The sequence below is a fragment of the Phaethon aethereus genome, assembly GCF_964289735.1.
Source record: "Phaethon aethereus genome assembly, chromosome: 3".
NCBI lineage: Eukaryota > Metazoa > Chordata > Aves > Phaethontiformes > Phaethontidae > Phaethon > Phaethon aethereus.
The window spans coordinates 90492593-90515831 of NC_138576.1; the positions used below are offsets into that span (position 1 = coordinate 90492593).

General features: G+C 44.9%; 1 protein-coding gene across 1 annotated transcript; it reads left to right on the plus strand.

Moving 5' to 3' along the window:
- The first annotated feature begins 736 nt into the window (after positions 1 to 736).
- On the plus strand, positions 737 to 21810 carry LOC309403929 (saccharopine dehydrogenase-like oxidoreductase). Its single transcript, XM_081998228.1, has 12 exons — positions 737 to 1720; positions 1971 to 2083; positions 2983 to 3063; positions 3541 to 3670; positions 4986 to 5035; positions 16131 to 16261; positions 16786 to 16903; positions 18068 to 18187; positions 18312 to 18368; positions 18900 to 19011; positions 19628 to 19709; positions 20179 to 21810. Exons 1-12 carry the CDS (start codon positions 1507 to 1509, stop codon positions 20282 to 20284), a joined length of 1314 nt encoding a protein of 437 aa, XP_081854354.1. The 5' UTR covers positions 737 to 1506; the 3' UTR covers positions 20285 to 21810.
- The last annotated feature ends 1429 nt before the right edge of the window (positions 21811 to 23239 follow it).

Here is a 23239-nt window from a genome sequence, read left to right on the forward strand (position 1 = left end):
TAAAAGACTGGCTAGGCAGCAGTGACTGGAAAAAGCCCCAGAGGTAGAACAGATCATGAGCTGCAGATGCATCAATAATGTGACACTTGCCATAAAATAAAGGCAAATGCTTGGGGCATGTATGAACAGGGGTAAATTCTGGCACATCACATAACCTTTTCAATCGATTTAGCACTGACAATGTGAATGTAGGGCCTAGCAGTGGACACTAGATTTCAAGAAAAATGTAAACCAGTTGGAGAGAGTTCAGAGGGGAACAGGAAAAATGTATGTATGAAGTGGCCTGTGAGGAAAGATCAAAAGAATTAGTGCTTTTTAATCTAGGGAAGACTGAGAAGATGCATGGATGTTTCCAGCTTTGCAGCATCTTTTTAATATACTCCTCAGTGACTGAATCTTTTACTAATGTCCTCTAGAAACATGAGAAATAGTATGAGGTTGAAACTACAGCACGTGGAGATCCAGCTTCTTGTCTCCAGCCATATGTATAATAAAATGCAGGAGGAGATTGCCTTGGGAACAGTGTGAAAGCATCTACCACTAGAGGTTTTCCAACAGGTTACACAGGCATCTGTCAGGAACAGTTTAGATATGGCAGATGCTCCTTGGGAGAAAGGGCGAGTGAGCAGGATTCATGAGGTTGCTTCCCACGTGACTTGCTGCAAGCCTCTGGAATCCAGGTGAGCAGACTGTCTGTGAAAAGCACAGAAAACATGACCATACCTCACCATGCCATGCAGTTGCAAATGCTCCTTGCCATTGTGGCTTTCCAGGGTCACCGCTTCTCCCCACCGCAACAGGGACTTCAAATTTTGCGTTGTTCTGCTTTTGTTGTTGAGCAAAACATAAATATTTGCTGTACTCGGGGGGAAAACAGAGTATTTCATTTTACTTCTAGGTAATTAAGGTTTTCTTCTTGATTAGTAACAGTACTCAGTTGATCTATACTCATCTGTGCTGAAATGCTTATGGCAGTAACTCAGCAATGAGCTGTGCTCATCAGGACAGATGTCTCCTGTGGAACCAGTAATGACGGCCTCTCTCTAGAAACGTTGTTGCTTAAGCTGCTAAGCTCCATAACCTCTTGGTATACTTCTGGTATCTTGAGATCTATCTTGGTATACTTTTATTTGTTCATGGAATGTCAAAAAACCCCTCAGCCGCCGAGAGACAGCACCCCTCCCTCCTTCCCAGCTGCCGGAACGAGAGCAAAGCTTATTCCTCCCCCGGCCGGGGCCGAGCCGCCGCTGCCAATGGCGACAGGCGGCAGCGGCTGAGGGCCTGCGCTGGGCGCGAGGTACAGCTGTGTGCCGCCAGGGCCCGGCAGGCCCACAGACCCGCGCGCCGCTCGGCACGGCACGCCCCCAACCGCCGCAACGGCCGTCACTGCCGCCGCGCGGGCGGGCTTCGCGCACCGCCCCTGCTGGCGAGGGGCCGGGCCTGGCCGGGGCCGCCTCGTACCGGCCGTTACCTGTCGCTAACCGCCAGTGCGGCGGTTCCTCTCCCATGGCGGGCGGCGGCGACGATACGGCCGGGGTGCCCGAGCGGCCCTATGAGCTGGTGGTGTTCGGGGCCTCGGGCTTCACCGGCCAATTCGTGGTGGAGGAGGTGGCGCGGGCGGCGGCCGGCGAGGAGCTGCGCGGCGCGCTGCGCTGGGCCGTGGCCGGGCGAAGCCGGGAGAAGCTGCAGGCGGTGCTGGAGCGGGCGGCTGCGAGGCTGGGTATGGGCCGCGGCTGGGGGCCGTGTGGCGCAGCGCCGCCGTCCGGGGACGGCGGGGCCCGCGCGGCCCCGGAGTCCCGGCGCTGTCCGTTGGGAGCCGCCCACGGGCGGGTGCGAGGGCAAGGGCTGAGGGGCGAACGGGGTAAGCCCCTCGGGTATCGGGGCTGCGCCGGGGAGGTGGCGGCTCGGCCCGGGAAGGGAAGAGACGCCTGCGGCGGGCGGTGTCGGTGACGGCGGTCTCCGGTGCGCAGGGAAGGAGGCGCTCGGGGCGGAGGTCGGCGTGCTGCTGTGTGATGTGGGCGACGCGGCCTCGCTGGCCGCCGTGACGAGGCAGACGCGGCTGGTGCTGAACTGCGTGGGCCCGGTGAGTGTGGTGATCCGGGCGGTGCTCGCACGGCGTCCGCCGGGCGCGGCTCCCGGCAGAGCCCGGGGCGGTGTCTGCCCCTCGGCCGCCGCTCCTCGCCTGCGTGCGCGTGCGGGGGGGCTCCCAGCTCCTCAGGGCCGGCAGCGCTGCGACAGCTACCGGGCAACCTGCCGCTGGCTCCGGCATTTCAGGAGCCGTCCAGACGACACGCAGCTTTTTGAAGTGGAGCCAAAAGTACAGCCGTGTGCTGTAAACGCCTAAAGATTTCCCACCGCGATTTCTGGTGGTGTAATTCACGGACAATTCTCGCGGAAGTACTGCAGGGTGTTTTTTAAGCCTTTCACAGGCAGCATAAAAAACTGCTTGTAAGGTGGGGAGGAGGTTTGGGTTGGGCCAAAATGTTTTAAGTGGCGCTAGGGTTGAAAATAGAGCTGGGAAAAAAGCCCCTAGGCTTGCTCGTTTAAGCTCTTGGCCCCTTTAAAATTCCAGTGGCAATATTTCCAGCACATTTAGAGGGGATCAAAGTATGAGAGCTGGAAGTTGGATTATGATAACATCTTTGAAATTGAGTGTTTAAGTAGAGGCTATGCTGATAATATGAGAGCAAAAAGCAGAAATGGAGATTAGAAATACTAAATTGGCCTTTGTACTCTGATGAGGGAAATAGGGTGGAGTAGTCAGTGCACCAAACTCCATTAGCAGTGATGAAGTTCGTTAGGCTGTTGTGCTCTCTCCACCCGCCCAAAAAATGCAAGTACTATTCAATTTTTGTCCCACTTAGCAAAATCAATAGTCACCAAGGGTTTACTTGTATTATAGATACGTTAGATAAAGCACGTTGGGTGAGTTGTGGTGTGTGGATTTTGTTTCATTACGTGTGGTGGTCTTTCCTGCTATAGTATAGATTCTTTGGAGAGCCTGTGGTGGAAGCTTGTGTTGAAAATGGTGCAAGCTGCATTGACATCAGTGGAGAACCCCAGGTATGTGATGGCAGAAAAATGCTACCTTACCTCAAGGATCTATTAAAGGAGTATTTGTTCAGTATGTTTCATGTTTCTGCTAATGTTTTTGAACATGAAGACAAATTCTGCCTCCTGATCTATGATTTTCAGGTGCATTATTTGTTTTAAAGTGCATTAATGTGTATTAGTTGTATAGTTTTCTTACTTTGAGATGAGCCTCTCTCAGGTTCTCTCTGCAAATGCAAAATTTTTGGATTCTGATTCAAGTCTGGGTTGTGATTCTACATAGGAGTTTTGTGTAGATAGCATTTCTTTGCGCTGCTGTGGGGGTTTCATACCATAAAACGTGAATAATATGCGTCTGTCTTAAAGATGCTCGTAAGTGGTCTGAAATATGTATGGTGCTATGATATGAGAGTAAAGTGCTGATGGTTAATATTGGGTATGGCCAAATACAGAGTTATGCTTAAAATCTTTGTTCTGACTGTGTTTTAGTTTCTGGAAGGAATGTACCTGAAATACAACAAAAAAGCTGCGGAAAGGGGAGTATATATCATTGGAAGCTGTGGCTTTGACTCTATACCAGCCGATATGGGAGTACTGTACACCAGAGACAAGCTGAAAGGTGACTTAAATAAGTGTGACCTTATGCTGACAAAGAAATGCAGATTATGCTTTCACCTGGCTTTCTAAAGCAGCAATGCTGATGTGGAAGCTCCCTCAGTCTCTCTTTTTGCCTGCCTTTACCAGCTGACCAGTTTCAACCAAATCTGATAAATAAAAATTTAAATCATATTCCCATTATACTGGAGGAAATTGGTCACTAGGTAGAAGAGGGATTCAAGATAATATTGCTCACTAAGAGAACAGACCCTTCAGTTGTCAGCAGCGGGCTGTTCAGCTAGCGTGTGGCTGTCCCTACATAAGCCCCAGCACAGTGCTTCTTGTGCAGCAGGAATCCTGTAGGGAAGAGACACTGGGGACAAGGAAAGCTGTGGGAAAGAGATGGCAAATTAGTGGGTAATCAGGTTGCATAAGTTTTCACGTTCTACCACGAGCACCAAGAAGCTGTTGTGTTAATGTAAGTAGATAGACGATGCCTTGTAATGCCTTTTCTTTACGAGCAGCTAGACAGTAACTGAAAGAGGATAAATACGTTTTAGAAAAGATGCGAGATGATTTAATTCTATGCAAATAGTACTTGATCCTAAACTCCAATGAAGATACTTTGTTTATCAGGTCTCACTTTAAAGTGGAAGGGCCAGTAAGAGTATCCAAATGTTTTGCTTTTATGTACTATTAAAACTGTTATTAAGTGGGATTGCTTTATACTGGAGCATATCCTTAACTTTCAGTTTAAGAGGAGTCTGTCTGGATCTTATTGGAGGGAGAGGAGAGGCATGGAAATGAGTATCTGGTGGTTCATGGGGTTATAATTTGATGGCTGATACTTGTTTTGAATAAAGGTGTCTCTTATCTCTTCCTGTTTTGGTCACCTGTCTCTCCAGTTGTTTGTCATACTGAAATTTGCCCATACACGTACAGTTTTACGATCTCACAAGGAACTGAGCAAAGCAAAACAAAGCGGAATTTGGAGGAGTTGTTTTGTTTTGCTGTTCATCACAACTAAGCATTCTTTGCAAAACACAAGCTATGCTAAATTTAAATGTTTTAGGAAATCTTGTGTTTCTTTTTTTTTGCAGAGGAAAAAATGTAATGAGTAAAGATAATATTAGTGAGCCTTATTGATGTACTTTACATAAGAAATTTGATACTTGCTAGCTAAAATGGAACTTAACCTCAGTTTATTTTACTTTGAGATAAAGATGTGACTCGCATTTTCAACTCAAATAACTGCTATTTGAGTCTACCAGAGTGGCTTGGTGAACTCATGACCGTAATGAGTTGTATGACAAGTAATGTTTTCTTCTCCCTTAAAGGTACCTTAACTGCTGTCGAAAGTTTCCTTACGGTGAAATCTGGGCCTGAGGTTAGTTGGTTTATACCTTCTTGGAAACTCAAGAGGTATTTGTGATAACATCACCGTAGCCCATTAGAACAACTGTCATTACATTAATTCAGACCAAGTGCCAAGCTGGCAGTTCTTTGACGATAAGCCTCAGAATTTTATTCTTTAGGAGCTAATAAAAGTGTCCCAAGCAAACACCCTGTTGTAAGGTTCATTTGCATAGGCTGTCTATGTAAAGTTTTGTGTTAAGCTGTTTCAAGAAATACTTAGTTTTTGCAGAGATGTGTGAAGGATTCGTACACAAGTGAACTATAACAGATATGTAGTGTGTTGCCAGTAATGCTAGTGTTTGGCTGTTTGTTTTTTTGTTTGGAGGGGTTGTTGCAACATACTTTAATGCATGCAATCGTAATACATATATGTAATAATTGTAGTAATGTGTAATATATGTAATAATTCTGAGGTCAACGATGACACAAACCAAGCCAGTGTTGGTGCCCAATGCACTGGTTCTCCTGTCCTGTGCACCTATCTTGACAGATGGGGCCCAAGTTCTTGTGAACATCTGGAAGAGTGGAGGAGGCCCATGGAATGTGAGAATAATATCTACCTGTTGAAGGACAGGAGATAGAGTCACAGAAGTATTTGAAAGGTAGGCTTCATGATTTTCAGGAATGATAAATTCATTGAATTCTGTTCCTGTGCAGAGGCTTTTTTAAATTGTATCAGTAGCGCTTCTAAAAGCATTATAATTGTAGTCTGTGTGACTCAGGTCAGGTGAGCATAGTGTAGTAAACATTCTGGTAACTAATTCAGATGCTGCTCATTTGTATCTGGAGAGTTCTTTGATGCTTGGGTCTCTGGTGTGCAGAGTAAAGGCAATGTGAAGTGGTGGTGGGGAAAAGATGTTTAGTTTTTGTTTTCCATGGTTTCCTGAGAGGACACCAGCACCAACAATCTGTGTAACAGCTGTGCAGAATCACAGATACCAGTTAAGAGATGAAGGTGAGCTAGGGCTCTAAAGATATACTTGGGAACTACTAATGAGAAGGGCTTGCCATTGCTATTCCAGAATTCTAAAGTAAGGCCTCGGTTTCTCTTAAACCAAAGCACAAAGAGGAGGAAAGAAAGATCTCTGGAAAGAAGCCTCAAATCAGATACCAAAACACATCTTTCTTTAAAGTTTTCCAGTGTTGTTGACCCTGCTTGCTCCCTAGCCATTCTGTACTTCTATTGTCTTCTCATAATGAGTTATGAAGTGCAGCATTATTCAGAGAGTTGTTTAGAACTAAGACAATTGTTTAAGGCCCTATTTAAACAGCTATCTATCACATCAAACAATTGCATCCTGATTTAGGGGTGGATTAATTTTTACAAATTAATTGATGCCAACATTTTAATGTAAGTTCACGGAAAATATTTTTTTGCCTCAGGTGCAGTATGCTGCTTATGTGAACATAGGTGGTCTTGGCTCTGTTATCAAGCTGATGTTTGCTGGCATTGTATTTCTTCTTCTTGTGAAGTTTAGCTTTGGAAGAAAACGTCTAACAAAAGTAAGTGTTCAAAACACAAAAGAATTAATTGTCTGTAGATCTTTTTTTTCCCTCTAGTTTACTGTTGGTTGTTTTTTTTTTGTTTGTTTTATTTTTTCGTCCTGTCCCCGCCCCCGCTATATTGTACCTGGAATTCTTCTCTGCTGGACGCTTCACAAAGAAAGGACCAACACAGAAACAGGTAACCGACCGTTTTCCATCACAAGTATTGAATGAACTTGTTACGGTAATGGTGGAATAGTAATCTAGAGTCAACTGCTTAGTCTCAGAGAAATAATTTCTAAATGCACACTGTGTGTGCCTGTTCAGATAGCTTTGAATATTTAAATAATCATGCCTTCTGCTACCAGACATCAAAGCATGTGGAACTCATATGAGAAAAAGTGGATCATGTTGCCGGATCTGATGTACTTAACACGCGTGGCTCACAGCACTCAACATGTCAGAGTTGATGACAGAGGGAGACTGAGTAGCAAAAACCCAGGACTGAAAGCACTGAGAGAATAAATGGACTTTAGAACAGTAACAGTTCCAACAAAGCAAAAGTGATTAAAAACTTAGATGAGATTGAACCTTTTAAGCAATAACTCTAATTACTCCCATGTTTAGATGGATCGTGGTATTTGGCATAACAGATACCTGTATTTACTACTTGTGCTTGCCTGATATGAGTTACTGTTTTGGTGACCACACTTGTCTTGTCCACTACAGATGGAGGGAACCTCTTTTACAATGACTTTTTTTGGCAAGGGTTACAGTGAGGGGCAAGATCCCCAGAATGGCAAACCAAATGTAAAGATCTGCACTGAAGTGAAAGGACCAGGTATGCATGTTAGTAGCAGCTAACTGCTTTTGCCTCATGTTCCCTAACTCCAAAATAGGTTTGTGGTTCCGCTGCTGTTCCTTTCACCCTCAAGGAGCTCTTGCAACATGGAAGAGTCAACAGCCTTTACATAGTATTACTTTGGATACTACTGTTCATTGTGACCTGTTTTTTGAAATAGCCAATTCATTCCTTTGAAGCGAGATGACGCCTGAAGTAAAGTTTGAAGACAGCAAGAATGTATATTCAGAAAGGAGTTTAATGAGGCATAGCTTCTTTAAACAGAGATGTAACTGAATGCAAGTCTCGCAGCAAAAGTCTGAATTTAAGCACAGGATGGGGAAAGCTCTTTCTGTAATGGAGAGCCCTCTGGCACCATGAGGTGATCGCTAATGGTTGTTGAGTTATAGGACTGTATTTGAAGCAGTATTTTTCCAGATTAGATCTCAAGGACTTCACCAGCTGCTTGGGATGATTAGCAGGTAAGAAAGATGTTCTTAAATGGGGAAGGCCGTTTCATTGCCAGAGAGATTATTTTTCAGCCTGCTGTAGGTAAGAGCAAGACTATGTTCTACATTTCAGTATGCTGTATGGTGTTTGGGTTTTTTTTTGTCAGAGCCTGGCTATGTTGCTACACCAGTTGCAATGGTTCAAGCAGCTGTATCTCTTCTCATAAACATACTTTAATGCATGTAATCGTAATACATATATGTAATAATTGTAGTAATGTGTAATTGTTGGGATCACTCTGCACGGCTTGACCTTAAGGAGAAGGAGCTGTGGCGTTGAGCTGCACGGCTCGACCTTAAGGAGAAGGAGCTGCAGCATTGAGAAGCTGGTAAACAGCTGGATATCTGCACAGCTCGGCCTTGACAAGAGGGAACTGTGGTAAACAGCTAAGCAGAAGCAAGAAAAACAGGGACACCTGCAAGCAGCAATCCTGACTGTGTGAGGGGCGCGTGGACAGTGCGTGATCAGATGCTTGTAACCAATGGGGGGTGATGTCTGGCACGTGGACTGTATGTTAACCTATAAAAGCTGTGTACTTGGCTAAAATAAAGGAGAATGACCATACCCACATTGGGACTCATCATTACTCCGGGATTGCCTCCCACTCTGGCATCTGGTAGCAGAGGATGGTTACGTGCTACAATTCGTGACTGCGGTAAGCGCAGCGAGAGAAGGGGAGTGGGAAACAAGCGACTGGGAGAGGTACTGTAATCCTCAAGCGTGGGGACAGATACGGAGCAGTCTAGCTAACTGCCTCCCAGAGGGTGAGCTGCCATCATGGAGAGTGAGGCAGCTGCTTCGTTGCTCGCAGGCATACTCTCTAAGAGAGAAATCGAGACAACGGGATTAAATTAGGAGAGGGTGAGCTGCCATCATGGAGAGTGAGGCAGCTGCTACGTTGCTCGCGAGTATATTCTCTAAGAGAGGGATCGAGACAATGGTGAAACGGCTTACTAAGCTGATTAAATTAGGACACTGCTTGGGACATTTTAAGGACGCTCGCACATTGTTTTCAATAACGGAGTGGCGAGAGTTAGGAGAACAAATGTGGCAGAAACTTATTGAAGGAGATGAAAAGCTGGAAAAGGAAATAAAGTCTGTGAGAGAACTGTGGAGAGACATGACAGAAACTTTAAAGGCTATGAAAGCGGAACGAGAAGTTGCGTGTGCGGCTGCTCAGATGCTAACTCCAGATCTGATGCCAGAGAAAGCGAAAAACGGGGAAGCCAAGGCGGGGCCGATTGCGCGGTTCTTTGGGCTACCTGCTGTGAAAGGGATGACGGGGTCTACGTGTAAGACTGTAGCTGAGTTGCGTGATAAAGTTGAGCAGGATTCGGGGACGAAAGAGCCAGATAATCTATGCTCTCCGCTTTCGTCAAGAATGTCGCCTTCTCCAGAAAAAGCGGAAGTCATCGGGGTTCGAGCAAGACAGCAGAGACAGCAAAGGGGGTGCGGAAGCCAGCCATAGCAGGCACTGCCCCGGTGCCTGGAAGTCACTCGCGCAACCGAGGAAACTGTTGGAATCTCGCCCTGATCAGGTGAGCGGCTGGGGAGGAGATGGGGTCCACGCTAACAAAAGAGGAAGAAGCAGTGGTTAAGCTCCTCCAACATATCTTCTCCAAGAGAGGTGAACAGTATGAGGAAGCCGGCCTAAAAAGATTATTGGTATGGGCGCGGCAAAAAGGACTAATTCCCTCAGTAAGTGAGGCTTTTGAGATCTGATCTGGGAAGGAATTGGCGCAGCACTGTGGGAGGAAGTCAGCACAGGCAACAAAGACAGTGTAAAGTTTCTGACACTCTGGAGGTTGATCCTAGAGACATTAAAAGAACTAAAGGCAGAATGCATCGCATGAAGAAGGGGTGATGGTCAGACTCCTGCCACATCTGCTCTCTAAGAGAGGACTGAAATATGATGAATATACACTTAGAAGGTTTCTAATTTGGTGCCAAAAAGGGTACCCCCCATAATCTGTCTGTGGCGTTTAAGGCAGAGACGTGGGAGGAGATAGGAAAAATGTTATAGGAACATATTGGAAACGGAGATAAAACCGCTGCGGAGTTAGTGACAGCATGGAAGTTGATATTAACCACATTAAAAGCCTTAAAGGCAGAGAGAAAAGCTGCAGCTGATATGGAGGAGGCTGTTAAACCGCCTTCAACCAATCCCTTTTTAACAGAGTCAGAGGGTCCAGGACCTTCAGTGACTCCGACTGCACCTCCTGAGGTGCCAGATGCACCAGGTGAACCGGCTGCATTAGGTAAGTCAGAGAAACAGATCTACGATGACGTATGTGAGGGCAAGACGGGACAACGTTGCCCAGAACAATGTACTCAAGGTTCCCCTGTGTGCCCGTGTGAAAGATCAACGGGGCGAGTCTCGAAAGGAGATGGGCAAGCAGCGGAGCTAGGAACAATGTGGCGATGGCTATTCGAGACTGTTTTGAAGAGCCAGGGGCTAGCAGCAGACTCTGCAACAGCTTTTGAGTTACCTACCTGGGAGAAAGCAGGGAAATTGGTGTTTGAGGCAGCCTCTAAAGGGGATCATACGGCTATGAAAGTGTTAACAACCTGGCGATTAGTCAGAAACTCTATAAAGGCGATAAAATCAGAGCGGACAGCGGTGGCAGCAGCTGCCGCTGCCACAGCCCTGGGAGAGAAGGGAGGCCGAGCTGGGGATGATAAGAACGAGTGACCCCCACCCGCCCCCCCCTGCTAACGCAACCAACGGAGATGACGAGTCCTCCTTGGCCCCCGCCTCCTGACCGGGAACATGAGCGCTGGTCGCCCGTGGCGCAACAGGAGGGGGCTGCCTGGGGTGATCCTTCCCCCAAGTCAAGATACGACCCTGCCCAACATTGGTGAGGCATGAGACAAGAGGCCTTGGCAGAGGGGGAGGGAATGGAGCGAAGTGGCTACCGGCCAGGTCGGTACGGCCGGCAGTAAGACCAGAAGATCCTGTCACACATCCCACGGACGCAGTCAACTCCAACGTACCGCCAGCTGACGCTTTCACTCTTTTGTATGCAAAATGATGGCTCGTTGACCGTCTCAGCGGCACTCCCTGGACATTCAAGAACAAGAACTTCAACATGCCATATTTGTAAAATGGTGTTGTGGGTTCATTCTATGTCGTTGTAATTATTGTCACAAACGTATCATTTCTTTTGCAGGGAATCAAAGAGTATATTTCAATTGCTTTTTTACCATTCCCTTAGCAGCTGAGGATGCAGAGAAGTTTGCCTTTACGGTACCACCAGTAAATAAAGGAGAGCCAGCAAAGAGGTATCATTGGGTAGTATTACCACAAGGAATGAAAAATTCACCTACGATGTGTCAGACATTTGTGGCATGGGCTCTAGAGCCGGTGCGGAAAAAGTATCCAGATTTAATAATGTATCATTATATGGATGATATATTAATAGCAGGGACACAATTGAATGCAGACCACATTTTACAGCACTTAGAGCACTATTTAGGAAAACGGGGTTTAAAAATAGCACCGAAAAAAAAAAATTCAAAAGAAGGGACCATGGCAATATTTGGGCTGGTTTATTAGCAGGGGAGTGGTCTGCCCACAAAAAATAAAGATTAATTCGAAAACAGAAAATCTTTCTGATGTCCAAAAATTAATGGGGGATATACAGTGGGTTTGCAATATTTGCGGAATTACTAATGATGATCTGAGGCTGTTGATGCCGCTCCTGGGGTCTTCAGTGGAGGCTCCAGAGCGACGTCAACTGCACGAGGATCGACACCAAGCTTTGCAGAAGATTACTGAGAAGATAGCAACAGCCTATGCTCACAGATGTTCACCTACTGAGAGTATCTCGCTTATGATAGTTAATTTAGGAGGGCAACAGCAACATCCACTAGGATTGATCGTGCAGTTAGGAAATACGGCAAACAGTTTCAAAGTATTGGAATGGGTTTTTCTCTCCTATCAACCCAGAAAAACAGGGGTCACCAGATATGAATTATTTGCACAACTCATTATTAAGGGAAGACAAAGAATTGTAGAAATATCTGGATTAGAACCTGTAATAATTTATGTTCCTATATCTCAAAAGTACTTAGATTGGTTGTTGGCCAGTTCTCCGGAGTTTCAGATCGCAATTTTTTAAGACGCATTACAAATAGCTATCCGTCCGATGGATTATTGTCACTGTTGGCTAATCAACAGTTTGAAGAAATGCCTATGCGATCAGAGACCCCAGTGAACGGGATGACAGTCTTTACCGACGCAGGACGCAAATCCCATAGAGCGGCTGCCACTTGGCAGGAAAATGACAAAGGGAAACATCAACTGTTACCTGGGGTGTGTGGACATTCTTTACAAACTATGGAACTTCGGGCAGTCCTTTGGGTATTTGAAAAATGGTCTCAAGAGGCTGTTAATGTTGTCTCGGATTCTCAATAGACACCTTTTCGCATGCCATTTGGGCTACCGCACAAGGCGGAGAAACAGCGCGACATGTTATCAAGCAAATGCATGCTGCTATTATGCCCTTAGGAGTTCCTTTACAGTTAAAAACGGATAATGGGCCTGCGTATGTGTCTCGAAAATTTTCCCACTTCTGTCAGCTTTGGGGCATTCGACATATTACAGGGATTCCTCATTCCCCTACAGGGCAAGCTATCGTGGAGCGGGCACATCAAACATTGAAAGCGCTTTTACAAAAACAAAAAGGGGAAAGCGTGCTGGACACGACAGAATGACTTGCAAAGGCGGTGTATGTGTTAAATTATTTGTGTTTTACGGGAGACAGGGAAGACCCTCCAATGGTGATTCATAATTCAAGTCTACGATCTGGGGTGTCCCAGACTGGGGAAAGAATTTTAGTACAGTATAAAGATGTGGTCACTGGAGAATGGAAAGGACCTGCAGAGTTAAAAATGACTGGTCGAGGCTATGCTTGTATTCTTACAGATAGCGGAGTGAGATGGGTTCCAAGTCGATGGCTTCGACCATGCCGAGCGCACCTCTCTCCACAAGCAGAAGAAAGTTGTTCGTGAGTCTGATAGTCACGTGTTTGATATGCCAGGTTCAGGCATGGTTTTCCGTTCAACCAAGAAAAAATATCTGGGTTACACTAGCTAATCAAACGGGCCAAGGCCACCTTTGCTTATCTATATCCACTGCTGAGAATCCGTTTACAACATGCTTGGTTGGTCTGCCCTTAGGGGACTATGATTCGGCAATGGTAGTAAAGAAGACCGCCCCTGATCTAGCCTTGTTTTTAAAAATAACAAACACCTCTGCAGTTATGGATAAGTGGGATAGATGGATGGCACATGGACCACAGGAGTTGTTGGAACTGCAGGAGTTGGATATTTTAGGATGCATTACAGCCCCTACCTGTTTATATTTTAATTGGTGTAATTATACGAGCAACATCTCGTGCTCTACTATTGTCCCAATAAGACTCCCTAAAGGAATATTTTTGATTTGTGGTGATCGTGCATGGCAAGGTGTTCCCTCCTGTTTGAGAGGTGGTCCTTGCACATTGGGGCGCCTGACATTGCTAACTCCCAACACTTCTATGATATTGAACCTTACCCGACGGCATAGAATAAGACAACAGATTTGAAAATATCAGGAAGGGCGCAATGACCAATTGGATTTTTGGACTGCGGACAAAACCATACTAGCCTCTTTCCTTGCCCCTGGGGTCGCTGCTGCCCAAGGCTTAACCACTTTAAATAAATTGGGATGTTGGCTAGCGAAACAAATCAATGCTACTTCTGCAGCACTCAGTGCTTTGTTTATGGAAACTGACTCAATAAGGCATGTAACATTGCAAAATAGGGCAGCTATTGACTTCCTACTTTTGGCCCAAGGGCACAGGTGTGAGGAGTTTGATGGCATGTGTTGTATGAATTTAACAGATACATCACAGTCGGTAACTCAACAATTGCGAAAACTGAAGGACTTAACGGACAGGTTACAGGCAAGTTCACTAGGCCCCGAATCATGGCTGTCAAGTTTGGGCCTAAGCGGATGGTTACTTAGTAAAAGGGGCAGTTGTTATAGTACTTGTTATCTTAAAACTAATGCTTATTGTACTGTTTTTATTGCATTCTCTACAAGGAATGGTTCAAAAGGTAGTAAAGAATGCTTGGCTAGCTAATAACTCAAATGAGTATCTTACACACCCAATGAATGAGCTTTGTTAGATAAACACGCTCAAAACAAAAAGGGGGAGAGGCTACCACATTACCCTAAGAACATTCGAATAAGGCCTTATATGTGTTAAATTATTTGTGGAAGGAGAAAGGACCTTTTCAACTGCTAACCTGGGGACGAGGTTATGCTTGTGTCATTACAGACTCTGGAAATCATTGGGTACCCGCAAAATGGTTAAAACCATGGGTAGAACAGTCACCATCGTCATCGTTGGACACATCTTGACACTATCAGGTGTCATCGCAATCTGGATGCCATCTCAGCCAAAAGAAAATGTATGGGTAAATCACACTGAAATTAGCGATATCATTAGAGAAACATGGAAAGCTTTTAGGGCAAAGCGCTCTATAACTACAAATCCTTTAGTAAGATACAATATTGGTTTTCATAGTTTTGTACAAGTGCTTTTTCCATCGCTAGGTAGGAGTAGTTTCTATCGCTAGGAGTAGTACAACTAGAATTGTTTGCCTTGTAATATTCTGCTATTAATTTAAGCACAGTTGATATGTGACTGGGTGCATACGCCATAGGCTCCCTGTGTTAAAAGGTGACAACTGAGGTGAGTTCCGACACTCGCTGGCCACGTGTGTTGAAACTCATTCCTCTACAAATGTGTAATACCGGGATTTCCCAAAGGGCAGTGGGCCGGTGTACGGCTCGGCCTTGACAAGAGGGAACTGTGGTAAACAGCTAAGCAGAAGCAAGAAAAACAGGGACACCTGCAAGCAGCAATCCTGACTGTGTGAGGGGCGCGTGGACAGTCCGTGATCAGATGCTTGTAACCAATGGGGGGCGATGTCTGGCGCGTGGACAGTATGTTAACCTATAAAAGCTGTGTACTTTGCTAAAATAAAGGAGAATGACCATACCCACATTGGGACTCATCATTACTCCGGGTCGCCTTCCACTCCGGCATGTAATATATGTAATAATTCTGAGGTCAACGATGACACAAACCAAGCCAGTGTTGGTGCCCAATGCACTGGTTCTCCTGTCCTGTGCACCTATCTTGACAGATGGGGCCCAAGTTCTGGTGAACATCTGGAAGAGTGGAGGAGGCCCATGGAATGTGAGAATAATATCTACCTGTTGAAGGACAGGAGATAGTAGTTAATGAGAATGTATAAATCTGTATGTAGGGTATAAAGATGGTTTAAATATGTAGTGTTAAGTGTTGGTAAGAAGGGATTTCAGTAACGATAATTAAATACAATGGGATGGTTAGAAGATGCATATATATATATACACACACATATATGTATGCGCATATATGTGTGTATTTAAATTATGTGGGACCTGAGCATGATGCTAATTGTACGGAGTATGGGTTGGAGATTGTATTGGGACTGGCTGAGATGGAGTTAATTTTCCGCATAGGAGCCCTCCTAGTGCTGTGGTTTTTATTGGTAGCTAGAACAGTGTTGATAACACACCAGTGGTTTGTCTACTGCTGGACAGTGCTCACACAGTATCAAGGCTGCCTCTCCAACACTTCCCCCACTTCACCCAGTAGGCTGGAGGTAGGCAAGGTCCTGGGAGGGAACACAGCCAGGACAGCTGACCCAAACTGACTAAAGGGATAGACCATACCATATGACATCAGCTCAGCAATAAAAGCTGAGAGAAAGGAGGAGGGTTGGGGGCATTCATTACTGCGACATTTGTCTTTCGCCCCAACTGCTATGTGTACTGAAGCCCTGCTTCCTGGGAAGGGGCTGGGCATCACCTGCTGATGGGAAGTAGAGAATAAATGTTTTGTTTTCCTTTGCTTCTGCGTGCAGCCTTTGCTTTTACTTTATTAAACTGCATTTATCATGACCCCCAAGGGGTTTTTTTCCATCTTACTTTCTCCCCTCCCCATGTCCTGTTGAGGAGGGGAGAGAGCGAGCAGCTTGTCGGGCACCCGGTGTTCAGCCAAAGTCAACCAACCACATTTCAATGTACTTCAATGCATGTAATCATACTACATATATGTGATAATTCTAGGGTCATTACTAAAATCATACATGAAACCTTTAGATACTGAATTTCATGGTATGTCCCCAGGGTTCTTGTGTACATGATGGGACCTGGAAGTCAGCTGTTTATGGCCTTGCAGATCAAGACAACCTGAGGAAGCTTCGCAAAAAGATAGGATATGCCCCTGTTCCAGTAGTTGGTGCAAAACTTGAAAGAAGGTCTAAGAAGCATAAGATACGAAACATGCTGTGTTCTAACAGTTCCAGTATTTATTATATAGGTGGTTAACATATTATTAAATACTAAAAAGATGCAGTTAGGACTTCGGTATAATAGGAACACATAATTTCTCATCTAGTAGAATTGAAGGTAAATTCAGTTTTACTGACTTGTTCGTATTTTACTAAAAACAGAACATGTCCCAGCATTTACTGGGTCTCAACGTTAGCTTGTTCTAAAAGACTTTTATTGACACGGCAAACTTTTGAGTTTGATTTCAGAAGTGATCAGTAGAACGGAAAAAAGAAATGTGAGAAGAATATAATTTTGATTATCAAATTCATCCTTGCTATAGCACATGGAATTTTGAGTTGGAATGGTTTGCTCTCGGTGAAAAAAGATGTCATAAAAATGCTTGAGAAAAAGCCAGTATTGGTAGGCTGCTATGAACAATTTCTTTGTTTGCTTGAACATTTGAACATTTTTTCTGAATTTTCTGGGGTTTTTTTTTCCTCATTTGCAGGGGACTTGTGTTTTACAACCGGGAATTCAAAGAGTACTCTGTTCCATTCATGGGATCTGACATTTCCGTTGTGAAATGGTCTCAGCGTTATTTGCACACAGAGTTGCAGGAAACACCTGTAAGTTACTGTTAGTAGTATGCTATGTCTTTATTACAAGTTTCAGTGAATATTTCCTTTATGTAATAACCGTTCTTGTTGCAGATCTGTGTAGCAGGATTTCTGTAGTTAGGTCAATAGTAATGAAGTGCAATGTGCTTTTGCTTCTGTAAAGAAGGAAGCTTGTTCTGTTGATCACCTTTGGAAGCTGCTTGACCTGATGTGGTCCAGGTTTTCCTGGGTGCACTGGCCTGTTTAATACTACTTGATACTCTGCCTGATGAGCTTGCTTATTGCTGCTAGCATCATAGTTATGAGAGTCTCTTGTAGGGTTCTCATGTTGTCTGATTTCTGGGTATGATTTGTAGGGACTGGAAGCCTTGAGTCACAGAAGTATTTGAAAGGTAGGCTTCATGATTTTCAGGAATGATAAATTCATTGAATTCTGTTCCTGTGCAGAGGCTTTTTTAAATTGTATCAGTAGCGCTTCTAAAAGCATTATAATTGTAGTCTGTGTGACTCAGGTCAGGTGAGCATAGTGTAGTAAACATTCTGGTAACTAATTCAGATGCTGCTCATTTGTATCTGGAGAGTTCTTTGATGCTTGGGTCTCTGGTGTGCAGAGTAAAGGCAATGTGAAGTGGTGGTGGGGAAAAGATGTTTAGTTTTTGTTTTCCATGGTTTCCTGAGAGGACACCAGCACCAACAATCTGTGTAACAGCTGTGCAGAATCACAGATACCAGTTAAGAGATGAAGGTGAGCTAGGGCTCTAAAGATATACTTGGGAACTACTAATGAGAAGGGCTTGCCATTGCTATTCCAGAATTCTAAAGTAAGGCCTCGGTTTCTCTTAAACCAAAGCACAAAGAGGAGGAAAGAAAGATCTCTGGAAAGAAGCCTCAAATCAGATACCAAAACACATCTTTCTTTAAAGTTTTCCAGTGTTGTTGACCCTGCTTGCTCCCTAGCCATTCTGTACTTCTATTGTCTTCTCATAATGAGTTATGAAGTGCAGCATTATTCAGAGAGTTGTTTAGAACTAAGACAATTGTTTAAGGCCCTATTTAAACAGCTATCTATCACATCAAACAATTGCATCCTGATTTAGGGGTGGATTAATTTTTACAAATTAATTGATGCCAACATTTTAATGTAAGTTCACGGAAAATATTTTTTTGCCTCAGGTGCAGTATGCTGCTTATGTGAACATAGGTGGTCTTGGCTCTGTTATCAAGCTGATGTTTGCTGGCATTGTATTTCTTCTTCTTGTGAAGTTTAGCTTTGGAAGAAAACGTCTAACAAAAGTAAGTGTTCAAAACACAAAAGAATTAATTGTCTGTAGATCTTTTTTTTCCCTCTAGTTTACTGTTGGTTGGTTTTTTTTTGTTTGTTTTATTTTTTCGTCCTGTCCCCGCCCCCGCTATATTGTACCTGGAATTCTTCTCTGCTGGACGCTTCACAAAGAAAGGACCAACACAGAAACAGGTAACCGACCGTTTTCCATCACAAGTATTGAATGAACTTGTTATGGTAATGGTGGAATAGTAATCTAGAGTCAACTGCTTAGTCTCAGAGAAATAATTTCTAAATGCACACTGTGTGTGCCTGTTCAGATAGCTTTGAATATTTAAATAATCATGCCTTCTGCTACCAGACATCAAAGTATGTGGAACTCATATGAGAAAAAGTGGATCATGTTGCCGGATCTGATGTACTTAACACGCGTGGCTCACAGCACTCAACATGTCAGAGTTGATGACAGAGGGAGACTGAAGTAGCAAAAACCCAGGACTGAAAGCACTGAGAGAATAAATGGACTTTAGAACAGTAACAGTTCCAACGAAGCGAAAGTGATTAAAAACTTAGATGAGGTTGAACCTTTTAAGCAATAACTCTAATTACTCCCATGTTTAGATGGATCGTGGTATTTAGCATAACAGATACCTGTATTTACTACTTGTGCTTGCCTGATATGAGTTACTGTTTTGGTGACCACACTTGTCTTGTCCACTACAGATGGAGGGAACCTCTTTTACAATGACTTTTTTTGGCAAGGGTTACAGTGAGGGGCAAGATCCCCAGAATGGCAAACCAAATGTAAAGATCTGCACTGAAGTGAAAGGACCAGGTATGCATGTTAGTAGCAGCTAACTGCTTTTGCCTCATGTTCCCTAACTCCAAAATAGGTTTGTGGTTCCGCTGCTGTTCCTTTCACCCTCAAGGAGCTCTTGCAACATGGAAGAGTCAACAGCCTTTACATAGTATTACTTTGGATACTACTGTTCATTGTGACCTGTTTTTTGAAATAGCCAATTCATTCCTTTGAGGCGAGATGACGCCTGAAGTAAAGTTTGAAGACAGCAAGAATGTATATTCAGAAAGGAGTTTAATGAGGCATAGCTTCTTTAAACAGAGATGTAACTGAATGCAAGTCTCGCAGCAAAAGTCTGAATTTAAGCACAGGATGGGGAAAGCTGTTTCTGTAATGGAGAGCCCTTTGTCACCATGAGGTGATCGCTAATGGTTGTTGAGTTATAGGACTGTGTTTGAAGCAGTATTTTTCCAGATTAGATCTCAAGGACTTCACCAGCTGCTTGGGATGATTAGCAGGTAAGAAAGATGTTCTTAAATGGGGAAGGCCATTTCATTGCCAGAGAGATTATTTTTCAGCCTGCTGTAGGTAAGAGCAAGACTATGTTCTACATTTCAGTATGCTGTATGGTGTTTGGGTTTTTTTTTATCAGAGCCTGGCTATGTTGCTACACCAATTGCAGTGGTTCAAGCAGCTGTATCTCTTCTGGAAGATGCAACTTGTCTGCCTGAACAGTAAGTACTTTCCCATGCAGAACAGCTTGACCTGCCTTAAATTTAGCTACTGTGGGCATATGTTTCTCTTTGAAAATACAGGTCTCATAACCCTGTAGATTTCTGTATTACCTCACCCAAATGGCTGTGCAAGCGACATACTTCACCACAAGCTGCTGTAAAAGCCACTTACTCTTCATCTGCCTTTCCATTTGAAAGGATGTAGTCATAGGTTTTTAGTAATGCTTTTGCAGAATCTATCACATCAGTGTCTGTATTTTCAGTTAATGGAATGATTTCTATTGAGTTTGCTGGATGCAGGAATGATCCTCTAAATATGACCAGCCTGCCAAATTCCTCATACACTCTCCTGTGGGACAAAGTGGCTTTTTCTTTGTTAGGCACAGAAACACATCTTTGACTTCAGAAAAAGGTGTCTTGCAGTCACTGTACCACTAACGTTTTTCTCTTTTTTGCTTTTCATTAACAGGGGTGGCGTATATTCTCCAGGAGCTGCCTTTGCTAAAACAAAACTGATTGATCGCCTCAACAAATGTGGTGTTGAGTTCTCTGTTATTAGCAAGCCTGAAGTCTGAAGTCAAAACATAACTGTATGAACTAACACCTTTCCTGGGTCTAACTTCAATAAAACTCATTTGGCTGTAAAAGCTTAATCATAAAATAGTTTCACTGTGCTATTGTTTACAGCAGAAACAGAAGAAAAAATGAGTTAAAAAGTATAATATTACTTGCTATAGTGAGCTAACCCATGAAGGCTGTTGAGTTTTAATTCACGGGCATATTAAATAAGTGACTTACTGGGTACTAGTTGTAAAATGTTGAATCTCTTTCATCTAAGTTTTAAGTTACTATTTAATGGCACCAGTGTGGCATCTGCTTCACAAGTAACCACAGCTTTCTGGTTCTGCTCCATTCCCCAGCTATTAAAAGCAGGCAGGCCCTGGATAACAAGTGCCTTAGCAGGTGAAACCACTAGTTACTCCTTGTGCTTGTTTGGGATAGGTGCTGTTAGTCTGTGGTGGTCTTACTTCATTCTTGCAAAGCTTTAGTGCCCATAGTGAAATAAAAGAGTAGTTGTTCTTTGTCAGTTTATGGAATAGTTATTTTTTCTTCTTTTTTTCCTGTGTTACTATAAAGATCAGCTGATGCCATACAGTTGTCTCAAGGTATGTTCGCTTTCATCCTTACTGGCTTGCCTGTAGTGAGCTGTACTAAAAAAGGAGAGAAGAGAAAGTACAAAGAGTAGGTTTGTCAATATGACCATGACCCGCAGTGTGATGGTTCCTCTCCACATGGCAGGCAGTGGGGCCAGGGCACCCAAGTGCCCCTACGAGCTGAGCTGGTGGTGTTCAGGGCCTCATGCCTCACCATCTAGTTTCTGGTGGAGGAGGTGGCATGGGCGGTGGCTGGTGGGGAGCTGTGTGGTGCGCTACGCTGGGCCAGGGCCAGATGGAGCTGGGAGAAGCTGCAGGCGGTGCTGGAATGGTGGCCGAGATGTTTCTAAAGCTCTGGAAATTATTCGGAGAGATAAAAAGCTCTCCATCTCCCTCAGGAAAATACACCTGTTCAAAGATGCTGGAGTACACAGTTAATTCACCTGAGACAAAGAAGAACCTATGGGAGTTTTATCTTAGTTAGGAGTGCAACATCTGGTGCACAGCACAAACAATCTCAGCATTCAGGAAAACAAATTTTGCTTCATACTACTGCCAAGTGTTCTGTAAAGAAGCTGGCTTTTACCTAAAACAGGTCCTTACAGCAACATTTCTCTATGTTTAGATAAAGTGTTAGAAATATGCAGAAAACTCTTTCAGAAGAAATGGGGTTTGTATCCCTAATGTAGAGAGGGGTATAGATTTTGTGCCAGCCACGTTTCTGTTCTGGACAGATAGAACTGTAGAATCATTAGGGTTGGAAAAGACTTGTAAGATCATAAAGTCCAACCGTCAACCCAGCACCACCATGCCCACTCAACCATGTCCTGAAGTGCCATGTCTACACGTTTTTTGAACAATTCCAGTGAAGGTGACTCCACCACCTCCCTGGGCAGCCTGTTCCGATGCTTGCTCACTCTGTAAAGAAATTTTTCTGAATACGTAGTCTAAACCTCCACTGGCGCAACTTGAGGCCCTTTCCTCTCGTCCTATCACTAGTTACTTGGGAGGGGAGACCAACACCCACGTCCCCAAAACCCCCTTTCAGCTGGTTGTAGAGAGTGGTAAGCTCTCCCTTCAGCTGCCTCGCCTCTGACCGTTTGCCGAGAGAGCGTCGAGCCAGGAGGGGGACTGCCCCCTGCACGCGCTGCCTGGACCAACTGCCGCGCCACGCCCTTGTCAGGCGCCACGTCCTGTTTCTCTACCTGATCGCTCGCGCTCCCTGAGGGCTTCTCTGGTACGTGAGGGACTTTGGCCGCCGTCGCTCCTGTCCCCGCCACGCGGAGCCAGAGCGGCAGTTCGTCAGGAGCCCGCTCCGCCGGCTCCGGGGGCGGGGACTCCCTCTCTCTCCCCCGACCTGCCGGCTTCGCGGTTTTGCCGCTTTAGGAAGGGTTCCCCGGCGCGATCCTTCGCCTCGGTGGCCTCACTGAAATGGCGGGTGCGCTGCGTTTTGAACTGCCGCCGTCGCTCTTGTCACCGACCACGCGGAGCCAGAGCGGCCGCTCGCCAGGAGCCTGCTCTGCCGGCTCGCGGGGCGGCGGCGGGGGGATGGGGGTGGGGGGGCCTGGGGCACCCCCTCCCTCCTTGCGTTTTCGCCTTCGCGATTTTGCCGCTTCAGGACAGGAAGGGTCCCCCGGCGGGATCCTCCGCACCGGAGCACTTCGCCTCGGTGGCTTCAGATGTAGGATCTTAGCTGTTGGGGGCTGTTGGAATAGGGAGCTGAAATCCTTTCTGCCTTTCGTCTTCTGCCGCCGATTTGTGCTTCTAAGAGAGCTTGTGAGGCATCCACACAAACTCTGCAAGGCAACCTGTAGGCTGCACTTGAGTGAAATAAGGCTCATTGATTGATTGATTATCAAAGACCGTCTCTGTTATGCTAGTAGCTTTTTAGAGTAAAACTCGGGGTTGGGGGAAGTTTGTCTGCCTCAGTGGGAAAGAAATGACTCAGTAATCTAGTCACTAGATCACCTGCTAACTCACTCACTAAATCCTCTTTCTTGCAGGAGTAAAATACAGCTAAGTGCCAATTCACTGAACGTGACTGCTAAGGTGCAGAAAGTGTCTTTTCCATCTGCTGCTCCTCCAAGGCTTGTGAGTTGCTTCCTGTTTTCCTGGGGAAAATGTCACTGAAGCAGTTGTTAATAATAATTCAAAAAATTCCATGACTATCATCTTTACCTGTTATTCAACAAAGTGGGTGCTGTTTTTCTGAAAAGAACTTAGCTGTTCTTCCTGTTCTTCTTCTCGGGCTTCTTCCCACTCTCTGTCCCGTTTCCTTTGAAAACATGATCTGAATTGATCTGAATAGTGTCACATGATGTTGTATCTTCTCTGATCACTGAGGAATGCTCCCCTGAAGTCCCTTTAGCTTCCACA